Source organism: Heterocephalus glaber, unplaced genomic scaffold (genome assembly GCF_053883595.1).
Source record: "Heterocephalus glaber isolate CG9 unplaced genomic scaffold, H.glaber_assembly_v1.0 deba00001472, whole genome shotgun sequence".
Lineage (NCBI taxonomy): Eukaryota > Metazoa > Chordata > Mammalia > Rodentia > Bathyergidae > Heterocephalus > Heterocephalus glaber.
In genome coordinates, this window is record NW_028258315.1 from 32,213,477 (window position 1) to 32,229,024 (window position 15,548).

Here is a 15,548-nt window from a genome sequence, read left to right on the forward strand (position 1 = left end):
AGTAAAAAACACAAAATGAAAGCAACCAAACAAAATGTCACATTTTTCCCTTCACTAATGTACTTGGATTCCTTAACACCAAGTCACACTTACTGAGTTAAAATACATTACATAGCTTCTTCCTCAAACCATATGCTACTTCAAAGTTTTCTGATGGTGTCTTTGGTCAGATAGGATATTAGTCTCGAATCTCATATTTTCACTCCTTCTCCAGTTAAGTTATAAGTTCTCCAAATATTACCAATTTTCCTGACCTATTTCGCATCACTGTCCTTCCTTCCTTGGTCATGTTTTGTGTCACTTGTTCCTTACCTCCTATCAAGTGGATGGTAGCAAAAGCTTAGCAGTTTCTGTGATGTCACAGAGTTTGCACTCTTGGCAATATGCCATTTTCAGAATTGCATTCCTTATTCTGATGGTTCTCCAACATGGTCTTTAAGAAATACTGTACACTTAAATGCACTTAGGAAATATCCAGGCCTGAACATAGTGAATTAGTATCTGTGGACCTAGCATGTCTGAGGTTTAAAAGCCACATATTGTAGGTGACACTGAAGTACTAGCAAGGTCAAACATGCTCCTCAGCATTTCTCTTTTATATTGAAGAATTTGTGGTAATTTACAGTGATTCCAGCTGTGTTTTCCATTCTTTATCTTAGGTTTCAAGGCCCTTCACGTACCTACTTATCTATTATATCTCATAAGTCCGCATCACTTTGGCTCAGCTTGCCACCCTGCATTGGCATCATTCTGCCACCTCTGATAGTCTATTATTATGTCCCTTATTGTCATGAAATTCTTTCCTATTTTCTTATATGGAAATCTTACATCTCTCATTAAGATCATGTTGAGTTCCACTGGTTCTGCTATTCTACCCTCATCTTTTATTTCATAGATAACTATTTATTATCAGTATTCCAATCTTGTTTATACACTTCCGAAAAGTTCACTTAGTACACTTTGCCTTGGAATCCTCAGGGCTCATATTTAGTGCTAACTTGAGCATAGACTTTCTCTATTGACATTTATTCCAATGTAACCCTCTTTCTGTAGTAATAGCTGCCATTTAATGAGTAGCTCTCCATTGCACCTTCATCCTTTATCTCATTTTGAGTCTTGTAACACTGAAATATAGGTGGGGTAACCTTAGGGTTAAAAATGAGAAAGAATGGAAGTTGGACAACTTGAATAACCTGACCAATGTCACAAAGCTCAGAAGAGCTGGGATTTAAATCCAAGTCAGTATGTGATCTGAGAAACCTTGCCCTATTTGCTACAAAGCTTTGCCTCTGAAAAGAAGAATCAAGAATATAAAATTTATTTTGATTTTCTTTTTTCAGTGCAGAGATGATCCAATCATAAAGCCCTAATGAATTCCTTTTGATTTTTTAAAAAACTTCTGATTGAACTTTCACTTATCTTTTAGGCACCGGGCTGTCAATCTCTTTCTTCAGGGATATGAAAAATCCTGGATTGAAACAGAAGAACATTACTTTGAAGATAAACTGATTGAAGACTTAGCAGTATGTTTTTAGTGGAGTTATAAAATGAAAGAGGGTTTGGGCTTAGGAACCAAATGTAGATGTAAACAGCTGTCACATATCACTGAAGAAGAAAACATTGCAATATATTGCTCTTAGGAAACTTTTACATCTCAATTGTTTAGCATTCAATGTTTACAGAAAAAAAAGCTTTCTTATTTCAACAGATCTCATCAAAATTAAGTGGTTCATAATTTAAGATCAGTAGTACAAGTTTATCACTAACTAATCATGATTTAGTTGTTCTGTATTCTTTCTCAAAGTCCCTTTAATCTCAGAAGCAGAATAAACTATAAAAAGCTGAACCGTAAAAAAGTTATCCACCAAAAATAAGTAGAGAGTTAACAAAAAGTTGCTGGTCTCTAAAAGCAAACAGGACAGAGGATGACAGAAGAGAGGAGGCCCAGTTAAATATAGTTGATGGCAAGCAGAGTTTCCATGAGACAGTGCTGAGACAGAGGCTTGTGTTACTGAGGGCACTGCACATGGGGGAGTGACTGCCATCATCTTTCATAAGTTGAGGGTCTGTTTAAAACTTGGATGAAACCATTTTTCCAAAACCTCTATAAGCGTACAATCTCACAGAACTTTGTACGATAGTCAGAGATTCACAATTCCCAATTTAAACAGCTCTTGTTTGAAAGTTATTTTTTAACTTGTGTATTATCAGGGAATGTAATGGATAATCAAACCCAGTTCTTAGAAACCTAACCATGATTTACCCAGTATCTTAAAAAATAAATCTGATTTATCTTAGAACCAAAATATTGAGGCCATTTGGATATATTGTAGAAATTTTCCTAGTACCTATAACATTTTTATAAGCCTAAAATCCTTGAAAGAATCTCACTTGTGTAGAGAGAAAATTAGTCTGAATGGGTTAAGGCAGTGAAGATATAAAAGTCATTAACTCATTTAATTAAAAATCAGGATTACTTACTTTTAATTAAAAGTCTGGATTAATATTTAATAATTTTCCTTGTTGTTTAAGTTCTGTCCAATATAATATAGTCTTTAAAAGTGACTGAAAAGAACAAAAATGGAGAAGTAGTCAAAGCATTAGTTCATTTTGTATTCTTTGCCTAATATTCTTTAATAATTTTTCACCTGATAAGCACTTTGCATTGCCCGATCAACTAAATTTTCATACTTCGAGTGTCTTAAAATTTCATTGCAAATTTTTATAATCTGAGCCTATCCAAAAGCTAAAGTTTCTAAAGAAAATACACTTTCAGTTAATGATGAGTCTGCTTATAAGCATAGCATTCAGAATTTTTTATTTGTGTGAGTCTTCCTTGTCCCTACTTCTTTGTCTCTGGGGCTGAAGGTATAGCTTGTTAGTAGAGCACTTGGCTAGCATGCATAAGGCCCTGGTTCAATGCTCTCCTCTCCAAGCCCCACACCATAAATAAACAAACAAATAAATAATAAACAGGATTAAATATCTGTTTTGAGCTACATAGTTTTAGATTAATAATATGTTAAATATACAGCATATATCTATATGTATTACATGATATATACAACACATATATACATATATAATGTTTATAATGCATTAAAATTCACACTCATGCATACACACATGCCACAACAAGGAAAAGGGGACTTTTCTTTTGTTCATTGTTCCTATCCCCATTACTGTTCCCAGATTTGGGTGAATGTGAAATATTTGACTTTTTTTGTAGAAACCTGGGGCCGAACTTCCAGAAGAGGATGAAGCCAGTAAGAGAGTTGATCCTCTGCACCAGCTGATCCTCCTGTTTAGTCGCACGGCTTTGACTGAGAAATGGTATGGTTGAAAGGGTTTGTGTGATACGTAGGAGCAGCAAATAAAGAAATCCATGTCTGAGTCTTCTGTGTCATGTATTCATGTTTCAGCGTCATCTTGTCCTTGTCAGAAGAGAAGATTGTTCAGAGATCTGTCTCTCATACACCCCAGACCAACATTCATTCAATTTCATGTGTTAATGGTTTCCTGTGAATTCTCTTTTTTGTTTATAACTTTATAATTAGCTGATTTAGTTTCTTCTTAATGAAATTGTGTTTCCCTATATCATAAATAGTTTGTATTAATACAGGAAACCAAAGAAAATGCCTATGCCAAAAGTGTATGGAGACCAGTAGTAACTCCAGGATTTCCTGGTAGATTGTGTCTCCATGGTGAGGGTCTTATGAAGCCTTTAAAGACTGGGTGAGATATCATCTCAACTTGAGAGCAGCTCTGAGATCTATTCTAAGGATATTGCCTATTTTTCTTGCCTCATCTAGTCTTAGTCATACAAATGCACAAAAGCCACAAAGGGTAAACTTTTATGGAGTCAAAGAAGAAAGGTACTCTTAGGACTGACAATTAAATCTCCCAGCATCTGCTTGCTACAGGAGCACTGCAATGATTGGCCCTATAGATGGGACGTTGCAGACAACCTTTACCTGCTCCCCTTCATTGTGAGAGCTGGCTCTGCTCCAGAATCCTGCCTGTTCTCTGCAGAACTAGGGAGATGATTTAATTATCAGTTTATAGCCACATGAATCTTCCCAGAGTTCCTGAGGAGTTCATGTGACCGCTGTGCATGCCATGACAATGTACACTTCTCCCTGTGATCCATCCCTTCTCTCACTATTTCTCTCTTATTATTTCCCAACTAACAAAACCATCTCACCCCTAAGCATAGAGCAACTCTCTGTCTGCCATTGTCAGGTAATGAGGTATTTCTCATAAATAAATTTTTCTTATAGCTAAAGTTAAAACTACTAAAATAGCTTTGCAGATTTTATATATTCTTGATGGAAACATTTTTCACGTATTAATGATTTCCATACTTCTTTAAATAGAGAATAATATATTTTGTCCTTTCTAAATTTTTAAGAGTCATCATTATGACATCTTATTTTTAAAACTATAACAGTGTAATTTGGAGAGTCCATCAGATATCAGATATCACTTCTGCTGTTGAAAGCTCTTATATTATTTAAATTTGCTTGTTTCAAATCTTGTAGTTTGAAGAAAATTAAAGTCATTACATTTCTCTGTAAATCAGTAGACCATTTATTTTCCAAGACTTGAAGCCTCTTTGGGAAGGTAAGGAGAGATGGCTGGTTAGGTCTGAAGTACTTGTGTTTTTTATTCTAACTTTTAAAATAATGACTGTTATCTAGATTTGATATGTATTTAATTTTTTAAAGAATATTTGTGAGAAAAAACCAAAACTATTTTATGCAATGATGGTATGTCCACATATGAATAGCTTTCTACTTAAAAATTTATGTCTTTTCCTTGTTTTTCATAGCAAACTGGAGGAAGATTTTTTATATATGGCCTATGCAGATATTATGGCAAAGGTAAGTAAATATTCTTCCTCCTTTTTTTTTTTTTTTTGTACCAGAGATCAAACTCAGGTCCTTACACTTGCAAGGCAGGTGGCAGAACCACTGAGCTAAATCCCTGGCCCACTCTTCCTACTTTTAATGCTTTATTTTAATAAACAGAAATAATTTTCATTTGACAAAGGATAAAAATCTACATATTTCTATATTAAAGAAAAATGTTACATCATAGAAGCATAAGGCATGCAGATCTCAGCTTTTTATTTGTTGCATGAATTTGTGCTCTATGGACAAGTAAGAATTGCTTCTTTCTATTTCAACTTTTTATTTATGGAGAGCTTATCAATTTTCCAAATGTTCCTTCAAGAAATACTCACTGTGCACATTAAAGTACTGAAGATAACATGGTGAATGAGAAAAAATAATGTGCACATTATGTTTTAGAGTTAATCATCTGATGAGAAGACAAAATTTAAACAAATGATTGTTTTAAAACTGATAAATAGTAGAGAAATTCCTGAGGAGGTTGGAAATAGGTTACATAACACAATGGTGAGGCCTGCTTGAGGGAGTTCTTGGTTGGTGAACGATGACTTAACCTTGCTATATTGACTGAGTGCTTATTTAGTTTGCTCCTGCTAAGATGAGGGTGAATAAGGAGATGAATGGAAAAGAGGATTCAAGGTTTTGTTGAGGCCACTCATTTGGGTACCATATACTGGGCCAGGATCCCCAGAATGCTTGCAGGTATTGGGTGAAGAGAGAAGAGAGCCAATTAAATCTTGGACATGTTAAAGGGGCTTGTAAGGCATCTAAGTGGAGATTTCAAACCTGTGTTTGGATATTATGTCTCACATTCAGTGTCTCAGATAAGGTTTCTAAGTACAGATTTGAGATTCAATAGCACTAGTGGCCACTGAAGCCATAGGGGTGGATGATCTAGCCCCGGAAGAGAAGGCAGCATGCAAGAGAAGATGGCTTCACTAATCTTGTAAGGACAAGGGTACTAAGAGAAGAACAGAAAATTAAGAGCCCATATGCACACACCTGCATGTGTGTGCACATACACACAAAATGGAGAGAATATTAGTGTGAGCTGATAGAAGAGTCGGTGTGTGGTCAACAAAATCCTATTTTTCTGAGGTTGGACAAGGAAGGGATTGAACATTTCCTGAATTTATGATGTGCGTGCGTGTGTGTGTGTGTGTGTGTGTGTGTGTGTGTGTGTGTATGGTGACACAGTTTCAGAGGACTGTGCAGAGAGGTCCTAGGAGGTAGAGGTGTTGGATTGTGGGAAGTAAGTGGGGCTTCAGGTGTGAGATGTGATTAGACAGTCCTACACAGAGAAACTGAGAAGGAGGTGAAAGATATAAGATGAAAAATATCTAAAAATATCTATTGATTTCTTTAGTTTTTAAAAAGAGAAATCTAAGCACATCTGTCTTCTTTTGGGAAGAAGCCCCTAGAATAGACAAGAGGATAATCTGGAGTGAGGTCATGAGTATTAACAGCCGTGGAAGAGGAAATGTTGGCGCTTTCTACTTTTATTTTAACCCACACAAGAAATATAGTTACCTAGTATATTTAGAGAAATATAAAATTCATACATTGAAAGAAAAGTTTCATGAAATTATACTCTTCTTATGCGCATTATAATCTAATATCTCTTATTTAAACAAAGGGTTGTTTTTAGATCGTGGACCACTAAATTGATTGTATGTCCAGTTAATGGGCTAAAATCTATAGTTAAAAAACATGACGTTCAAAGATAAAAGAGAAAGAAATCTTTCTTTGTAATGAAAAGGAAGAAGAGGTGGATACCCAGCAGGATAAGGGCAAGTTGGAGTATCATGTGTTCTCTCTTTGAAGAAAGGACAGTTACCTGCTGAGACTGAAGGCTTAGGGCAGGGAATCTGCATTGGAAAGTAGGAGACTGAAGAGTTGAAAGAGATATTGAGCCAGTTGGCATGGTGTATTGACTAGAAATTTTAAAAGGATTCCAGGCAGAGTAGAAAGCCTCCTTCAGGTTGTTTTCTATGGGTCTGTGGCCGAACTGGTCTTGGTTGTATGGCTTCTTTCTAGCAATTCTCAGAATCAAGGTGCAAGTTCAGGAAAGACTAGTCCTTTGATGCATCAGATGGAATTTTGCTGGACCACTGTTGAGAATCACGCATCTGAGGAGTTTTGTACCCACTGCTTGGGCATCCTTTGCAGGCTAAGAACCCATGAGCATGTGGAGTAAAATCTGAGAAACTCCTGGTTTGAGAAAAGACCATTTCTGATTACTAAAGTTCTTCTCTGTGATTGAAGATTGTCTTCACATTTGCTTTAGTTGTATCTTAAAGCTCTATCTAATCTCTTGATGGATGGTCAAATATTTAATGATGTCTAACATGCTCACCCTTTATCTCAAGAGTTTCCTCTTCATAACTAAATAATCTCATGCCTTTTTCTGTTTAATGTACCCAAGGAATACCAGGCTTGGGTCCCTCAGTTCATTCTCCATGCTTCAGTTTATCAATATTTTCTACCCAGGGGCTAACTGAACAGCTTTCTAGTTGTGCACTCACCAGCTCAGAGCATATGGTCTGTCTGCCTTTCTTTCTTTCTTTCTTTCTTTCTTTCTTTCTTTCTTTCTTTCTTTCTTTCTTTCTTTCTTTCTTTCTTGTTTCTTAGATTTTTATGTGGCATCATAATTTTGCTAATATGAACAGTTATTGAAATTCTTATTTTTAACTGATGTCTCCTATTACACAAGACTCAAGAGCTATAAGACATATATACAGCTTAAAGAGAAAATATCAAACTGTTCTCCAAAGTTTTATATTTATCAATTATATCATCAATTTATATTTATATCAATAATGTTTTTTTGTTTTTGTTTGGGGTTTTTTTGGTACCAGGGATCGAACTCGGGACCTTGCGCTTGTGAGGCAGGCGCCAGAACCACTGAGCTAAATCCTCACCCCCTTCTATCAATAATGTTTAAAAAATTCTGATAGTCTACATTCTTTCTAATACTTGATATTATATGACTCACTGATTTTTGTCAGCCAAATAAATATTACTTTGGGTATTTATTTCCATTTTATTTGCTAGGTACTTTTCTGTATCTAAAAATCATTCTTCTTTGGTAGATAATTCTGAAACAGCGCTGATGAATAGTTGTATGTCTTCTCTATTATTATTACTTAGCATCTGCTCTAAAACATATGCTCTTTCTTGCTTGTTGAGAATTTGAAAAATCATTTAAAATCTTTTTTTTCTTCTTGGTACCAGGGGTCAAACTCAGGACCTTGCATTTGTGAGGCAGGTGCGGTGCCACTGAGCTAAATCCCCAGCCCTGAAAATCTTTGTATTTTTGAAGTCATACTTTATTCTAAACTTTAGGCTAATTTGTTTTTGTTTTTATTGTTATGCCTATTATTACAATCCCCATTTCCATCATGAATACCTCCGGTTTGAAACAGATCATGCCAGGAAGTCTCTGTGCATCCATTAGTCTGTTGTCACCCCATTTTTGCCCCTTAGTTTGCTGTTGAAATTTACTTTGGCATCCTCATCATGATCACCCTGGCTTGGTTTGTCAGAGTGTCTCTGTGCTACCTACCCTCCCTCCTCCACTGTCTGAAGATGCTTTACTCTGATGGAGTGGTTTCACCACTAAATAAAGTAACTACATGGAAGTATCTGCAATATATCATCATAAATGAAGCACTCAGTGTTTCTGCTCTTGATTTTCTCACTAAGGAAACCCTTTGTTATCCTTCTCATATTAAATGTTTGAAATTTTTAAGATGCACATTAACTTATGCCTAATTTTTCATATTTGTTGATAAAAATGGTAAAATGCTAGGTCACTTTCTTTTTTTTCTTTTTTTTCATTATTACTAGTTTTATTTTATTTATTTTTTAAAAATTCTTTTATTGGTACATTGTAGGTATACAACACAATTACATTTCTCATTGGGAACTTGTACCTTTACATGATGCATCTTGGTTCTTATTTTCTCCCCATTCCTAGCCCTCCCTTCACCCCCTCCACCCTTCCCTATTTACAAAGACTTTATTTCCATTTTTTCCATTTCTCATCATTTTTCCTTTCCCTTCTTTCCTTTCCCCTGCCCCTCCCACTACCCCTACCCCTTTGGACCTTTTCTTCCTATTTTGCATCATCGATTATTCATTCTAATCATTGGTACATTTTAGGTATACAATATAATGACATTCATCATTGGAAATTTGCACCTTTACATAGTCTCTCTTGGTTCTTATTTTTCACCCTTGCCCAGGCCTCCCTTCAACCCCTCCATTCCCCCCTACTTACAAAGATTTTGTTCCAATTTTTCCATTTTCTCATATTAATCCCATTCCCTTCTATCCTTTCCTCTATCCCTCCTACTTCCTTCCCCGTGCCCCTTTTCTTCCTATATGAGATCTTTTTCTGAATTATCCATTAGTTTTCTGTGTGTCAGATTTAAACTCTTATGAATGTTTCTAGTTTTGCTCTGTTAATCTTCTAAGGAGTATACAATCAGAAAGGCAATGGAAGAATGTATGAAATAGAATTCTTTTGGGGAATGCAATTCCCAGCAGATACTAGCGAGCTGAAGTGCCCTATTTTCTGTTTTATCTATTCTCATTGCCAGATATGAATTTTGTTTTGGATACCTGAATGATCTAAAGTGTCCATTTTTTCTGTTATACCCCCCCCCCCACAAATTCTCTTCCGGTCCTTTATGTATAGATCATATATTCACCTTTCTTTCCTGGCATATGGCACCATTCTTCCTTGCCTAGAATTTAGCATTCTGGTTCAGAAAGACAAATCCCATTCTTCAGAACTAATGTAATTCCCTATTTGTTTAGCACTATCGTGTGTATTACATGGATGCAGTTTATTACTGGAAGAATATTATCCTGTGCCTGAAGATCCTTCTATTTCTGTTCAGTGCATTATAAAGTTGCTAGAGGTCGATTAAGAGTTTCATGCCAGTCCATAGAAGTTTAGCACTTTACCTTCATGGTAAAACTGTTACAAGTCTGTGTCCCTACCTTTATTTATTTCCTCCTTTACAAACCATGTTCCCGTGACTGTTATTCTAAATGAAAACTGTGAGCACCATAAATATTTGTTGAGTGAATGAAGAAATGTGACAAACCTTTTAGAATTTATCATTGGGGGATCATCATTTGTATCATCTCTCTCATCTCCATCCCCAAAGTGCAGTGACTCATTGAGCTGAAGTATTTTTCTGATTTATAACTTAGACTTCACCATTTGTCTCTTCCCAAACATAAGAAATAACTTAGAGGGGTTGAAACAGCCTCACTTGAAAAACTAAGTTTCTTACCACCATTGGCATTAGTTAAAGACCAGCTCCCTTTGGTCACCATTACACTCCACATTCCAAAGCATAATATAGTAGCAATGAGATTTATTAAAAGCTTATTATTTTTCAGAGACCTTTTCCCAAGTGGCACACATTTCACATGTATTAACTCAAATGAACCTTTTAAGAATCCAGATGCTTCTGTTCTTATTCCCATCTTAAATATGAAGACAACAAGGTGCAGAAAGATGAAGTAACTTGTCCTGCATAAACTGGTGCATCAGCGGTGGGCCAGATACTCTGTCTCTTGAGCCCATGTCCCCAGGCACCATCCCCCTCACCTCCTTAGCAAGCCAAAGTTTCAGCTGTGTATATTAGATAAGAACATCTGAATGGCTTGGTACAACTCCTTAATCCTTTCTGGGGAAAAGAATGGAATAGTCAGTTTTATTGTGTTTATGTATAAATAGAACAAAGTCAGTAACAATTTCATTTTCTTCCTCTGGGTGAAGTGCAACACAAATTAACTTAAAAATTACAGGGATCAATTTAACTAATGGGCACTGCTTCCTATTAATTTTAATTAATCGTTATTGTATGGATTAGCTGTATTAGTGCATTATAATGACAACATAAAAAAAGAGGGCTGAATCCTCATCTTTAGGGCTTGTAGTTTGGTTTGAACAAAGACAATGCATGAATAAATAGTATGTATAGCATCATATGAAGTTTGTAATTATCTCTGCTATGTATAAAAGAGGCAATTTATATTTTACATTGATAAAAGCATAAAATATAGAATATAATTTTCTTGCAGTTCATGAATTTATTGATCATGTCTAAGTATTGTCTGACATATATGTATCTAAACGATGTTAATGATAAATTAATGTAAATTATTTGGTGTTCTGTGTTAAATAAGTCTTGTGTACTCTTACTTCACCATATTCTTGTTTCTTTTCTTTTTTAACCCATATTAGAGTTGTCATGATGAAGAGGATGATGATGGCGAAGAAGAAGTGAAGAGCTTTGAAGTAAGATGAATCCTTCTAGAACTGCCCTTTCTCTATTTTGGAACATTGTTTCATAGCTTGTAACAGACCTTTATGTTTCTTGCTTCATGGCTTATTGCAGCTTATTGTATCGAGGAACTGCATGTCAGAGCTGGATGGGCAAACCTGAGTCCTAACATTTGCTGAGGTTAAGACCAAGGAGCATAGCATAGCTGAATGATAGAGTAAAGCCCATATGTTCAGAATGAGTGTTCCTGAGAGTCCTAAGAGATGAGGCTGCTTCAAACTGCTCTCATCTCAGTGATGTTGTTGTCTGGAATTTCGAAGAGATGTGTGTGGAAAATATTTACTGAAGAGCAACATGGCATCAACTTTTTAATCATACCCTTGGATTGGTTTTTTTTTTTTTCCTGAATTAAAGTTTTAAAAAATTTGGCCTCTTGACTTCTGCCCGATTGGGTCACTCATTCCCTGTACATATGTAGATGGTGGCACAGGATGCAGGATGCAGTTTGCTTGCATGAGGTAGGAGAGCATCTATTCCTAGTATTCGATTCCATTTTATGATGATATTCTTAAATAGTCTCAGCTTTTAAATATCTCATGTAATTTGAAATGCTGCTTAGTGTTAATTAGCTGGAAGAAAAGCTAATATTATTTTCCCCTTTGCTTATAGTGTACTTTTGCTTTTTCTGAGAATAGCTATTTATTGCTATTACTTTTCTTATTTATTCACTTTTTTCCTTAGAATTTTTGAAAAGAAATTGAGTGAAGGAAATAGAGTTTAGGTTAGATTAGACTGTTTTTCTTATTAATTTACATGGCTGGACTTTGAGCTAGAAGTCTGGAAATATATCAATAGCCAGCAATGAGTCTTTAATTATGGTGGACCCACAAAAATGTGTAGCCAAAGAATGAACTGAGAACAATCAGTGTCACTTCCAGGAATAATTTTTATCTTCATCTCTGAAGCATTGAAGTTAATGTATTAAAAAATATGAAAACAAACTACTTTGAAAATAACGCATGACTATTGCTGGCTGGGGAAAATCCCATAAGATTAATTTCCTGTATAAACTGTGTGCTCTAGCCTCAAATCCATCTTTATGTTAGGAGACAGGTAAATAAGAGTGAGCTTCAAACAGCAAATGATATTGTTTTCCTGAAGCACATACCATTTATGGTCTCTTGGTTGTGTTCAGAGCAATTGTTTATTGCTATTTTGCTTCTTGTCCTCATCCTTCCTTAAGGTCACAGGATCCCAACGCAGCAAGGTAAAACTATGTATATGTGTGTATTTGTCTGGGTCTGAGTTTTGGTTTCTTGTGACATTTACCTTTGTTAGACCCAACATCTTGGACTCTTTTGTGGCAAAAGGTCTTGAAAATCTTTCTACAAGTTTGTAGCTCCAAAGCAATTAGTCTCTTAAGTATCCTTTTCTTGGTTTATTCTTCTTGTAATTTAAATGACTCATATTTTGAAATTGTATCCTCCTCCTTAAAAACTTTGACCTGCAGACTATACTGGATAAAACTGCCCAGCCCTTTACCAGATGAATGCTTATTTAGGGATTTTTGTTGCAGCCTCTGGTCTCATCCCTCTTGATGTTTTCTATACCAATCTTGTTACTTGAAAATAGACCTAGTAAATGGTATTGCTGGTTGGATTGGACAGAAATCTGTTTTTCATTGTGCTACTAGTACTCATAGATTAAATACCGTGATTTCAGTATTGATGTTGGCATTTTATTAAAGGGAAGAACTATGTGACTATTTCTATCTCTTAATGGTTTAAATATTTGATCTGGAATTTATTTTCTAAGAAAAAACATTTTGATATAGAATTACAATTTTTTTTTACTTTAGTATGGATAATGTTAAGTGTAAACTTTATTTCCATGACACTATTTTGTAGGAAAATTGATCATAAACATCCCAGGTAGACAATGCCCTCCTGTATTGCCTTTAGTGGGGAGGGCAGCACTGGTCAAATGCTTGCTTAGCACCACCCAAAACAAAGTTTTCCAGTGTGTAAATGAAAACTACTCTGTTCCTTCTGTTAAAAAAAAGTGAAATGTTTGCTGCCAAAGTAAATTCAGACTAAATCTATTCAGAAGAAATAAATTTTACTGTTTTAGCTCATTATTATATTTGGAAGACTATATTGTTCCTATAGTATTTCCCAAACTTTGTAAATTTTAGAATCAGAGTGCATGAAAATACTGTCCAATATAGTTCCAATCTGGTGCATACAATGGTTAATGGCACACAATGGACACAACCCATATTTTATGGGCTTATGTAGTACATAATAATGGGACCGGTAATAACTTGATAGATTTTGATTTTATGTTAGGTGGAATTTTTGTGAATTGTTGAAGGATTAAAATGTGTAAGAACCTCCAACATCAACCAAAGGTTTGGTCACCTGCCTAGTACAAGTACTTGTGCCTCTCTCTTGATTCTGCTTATAGATGCACAATAAGGGTGGGTTGGGCAGGACAGGCTGAGGAGCATTTGTTAAGAAAACTAGTTTATTTTGAAAGAAAAATTCAGTTTTAAGGAAATCTAAAGGCAAGTCCAATTTGGTAAATAGGATCAAATTTAGTGATTTTGGGAAGGCTCCTTATTCCGGAAAGAAGTCTGGGAATGGCTGACAGTCGAATCTAATCAGCAAGCAGAATATAGGATTCGGAACAAGCGAAGGGTAAAAATCAGGCGAGGTGTGCAGCCTGACTGGAGAGAAAGTGCTGCCTTTGGGTTTAGAATGGTGGGTAAGTTTACATAATGATGACGGGGCTGGGGATTTAGCTCAGTGGCACTGCCCCTGCCTCGCAAATGTGAAGTCCTGAGTTCAATCCTTCGTACAAAAAAAAAAAAAAGCAATTACATAATGATGAAACCTGGTAATTAATCCCAAAATAGGGGCACAGGTCAGCTGCATGTGACAAGATTTTTAAGTTGCTAATGATTGCCACATATTTATAAGTGCAACACAGTAGACCAAATTTGGAGGTTTTTCACTTTCTAACCAGTTGTTTTACTGATCTTCATGGGATTCTGGACTTACAACTTATTATTTATGACTAATTTTGTAAGATGGTACTCCATAACATATATGCTCCAAGAGTAAGCAATATGAGAGAATACACTACTGAAAACCAGTTGTATGGGGCCGGGGATTTAGCTCAGTGGTTCCGGCGCCTGCCTCGAAAGTGCAAGATGCCGAGTTCGATCCTTGGTACCAAAAGAAAAGAAAAACAGTTGTATACAATCATCTACAAAGATATTCATCTCGAGACTGTTTATGTGATACCAATAAGACTATTGAGAAATTTAACCAGACAATTGGATTATTACATTTTTCAAAATTTACTAGACTTTTTTCACTAATATGTCTGGTGGTTTGACATAATTTATATAATCTAATAGTGGACTTTTTCATGAGTTATAGTGAATCTGAAAGGTTGACAGTTTCAATAGTTCTTATAACAAATTATGTTAAATAAGTTTGCAAAGAATATAAAAGGTATAGTGAGTTTTATTACTATAACTGGTTAATGGTTAATATTTGTTGTAGCTACTACTTAAATTCTTTATCTGTATTCAACAAAGACATTGGGAAGAGAAAATAAGTAGTAGATATATTAAGTTTGATATTAAAAGGAAATTTTCCATGAGGAATACAGGGAAGCTCAATAAACAGTGGTGCACATCTGTAATCCCAGGACTCTGGGAGGCTGAGGCAGGAGAATCACGTTTGAGTCCCATCTCGGCAATTTAGGGAGGCCCTGGACTCAATCCTAAGATAATAAATTTTTAAAAACGTCTGGGCATGTGTCTCAGTATGGAGGACCTGTGTTCAATCCCCAGTACCAGTAAAATACAATAAGGCTGAAATATGAAGTATTTTCATATTTAAACTAGTAATTTAGTTCTGTTTTATGTATAAGATAATATAAACATTTTTCCTATAGCTGCTTATTTAATAATTATTGCATACTTAATTATTTTTAGATTTATGGCTTTTTCACTATTAAAACTTTTAAAGGGAAGTTAAAGACCCAGAACTAAGTGAAAGGAAAGAAATTATTTTACCAGTTACCTCAGAAGTTAATTATTGCAACTGAGTGCTTTACCAAGCATTAAATTTCCTTCCAAGAATAAATTCAGTCCCCAAATCTATGCTGTAGATTTGCTGTGAAATGTCTCCTCATGTGATTTCAAGCTTTCCAGAAACCAACTTGAAATTACATAAATTTAACAGTTCATTATGTCAATAGTTTTCTTGTTGGGAAGAAATTTTTCATGAGGACAATGCATAATGTAATGAAA

The 15,548-nt window shown here is 35.3% G+C and overlaps 1 protein-coding gene across 5 annotated transcripts in view; it reads left to right on the plus strand.

Moving 5' to 3' along the window:
* The window catches only part of Ryr2 (ryanodine receptor 2), a 676,288-nt gene that overhangs the window by 587,391 nt on the left and 73,349 nt on the right, over nt 1-15,548 (plus strand). For all 5 annotated transcript variants that reach the window (XM_087181253.1, XM_087181249.1, XM_087181250.1 and 2 more), the window contains 5 exons: nt 1,427-1,523; nt 3,230-3,333; nt 4,832-4,883; nt 11,182-11,235; nt 12,465-12,488. In XM_087181253.1, the coding sequence (XP_087037379.1) occupies nt 1,427-1,523; nt 3,230-3,333; nt 4,832-4,883; nt 11,182-11,235; nt 12,465-12,488 (331 nt within the window). The remainder of the gene's footprint in view (nt 1-1,426; nt 1,524-3,229; nt 3,334-4,831; nt 4,884-11,181; nt 11,236-12,464; nt 12,489-15,548) is intronic.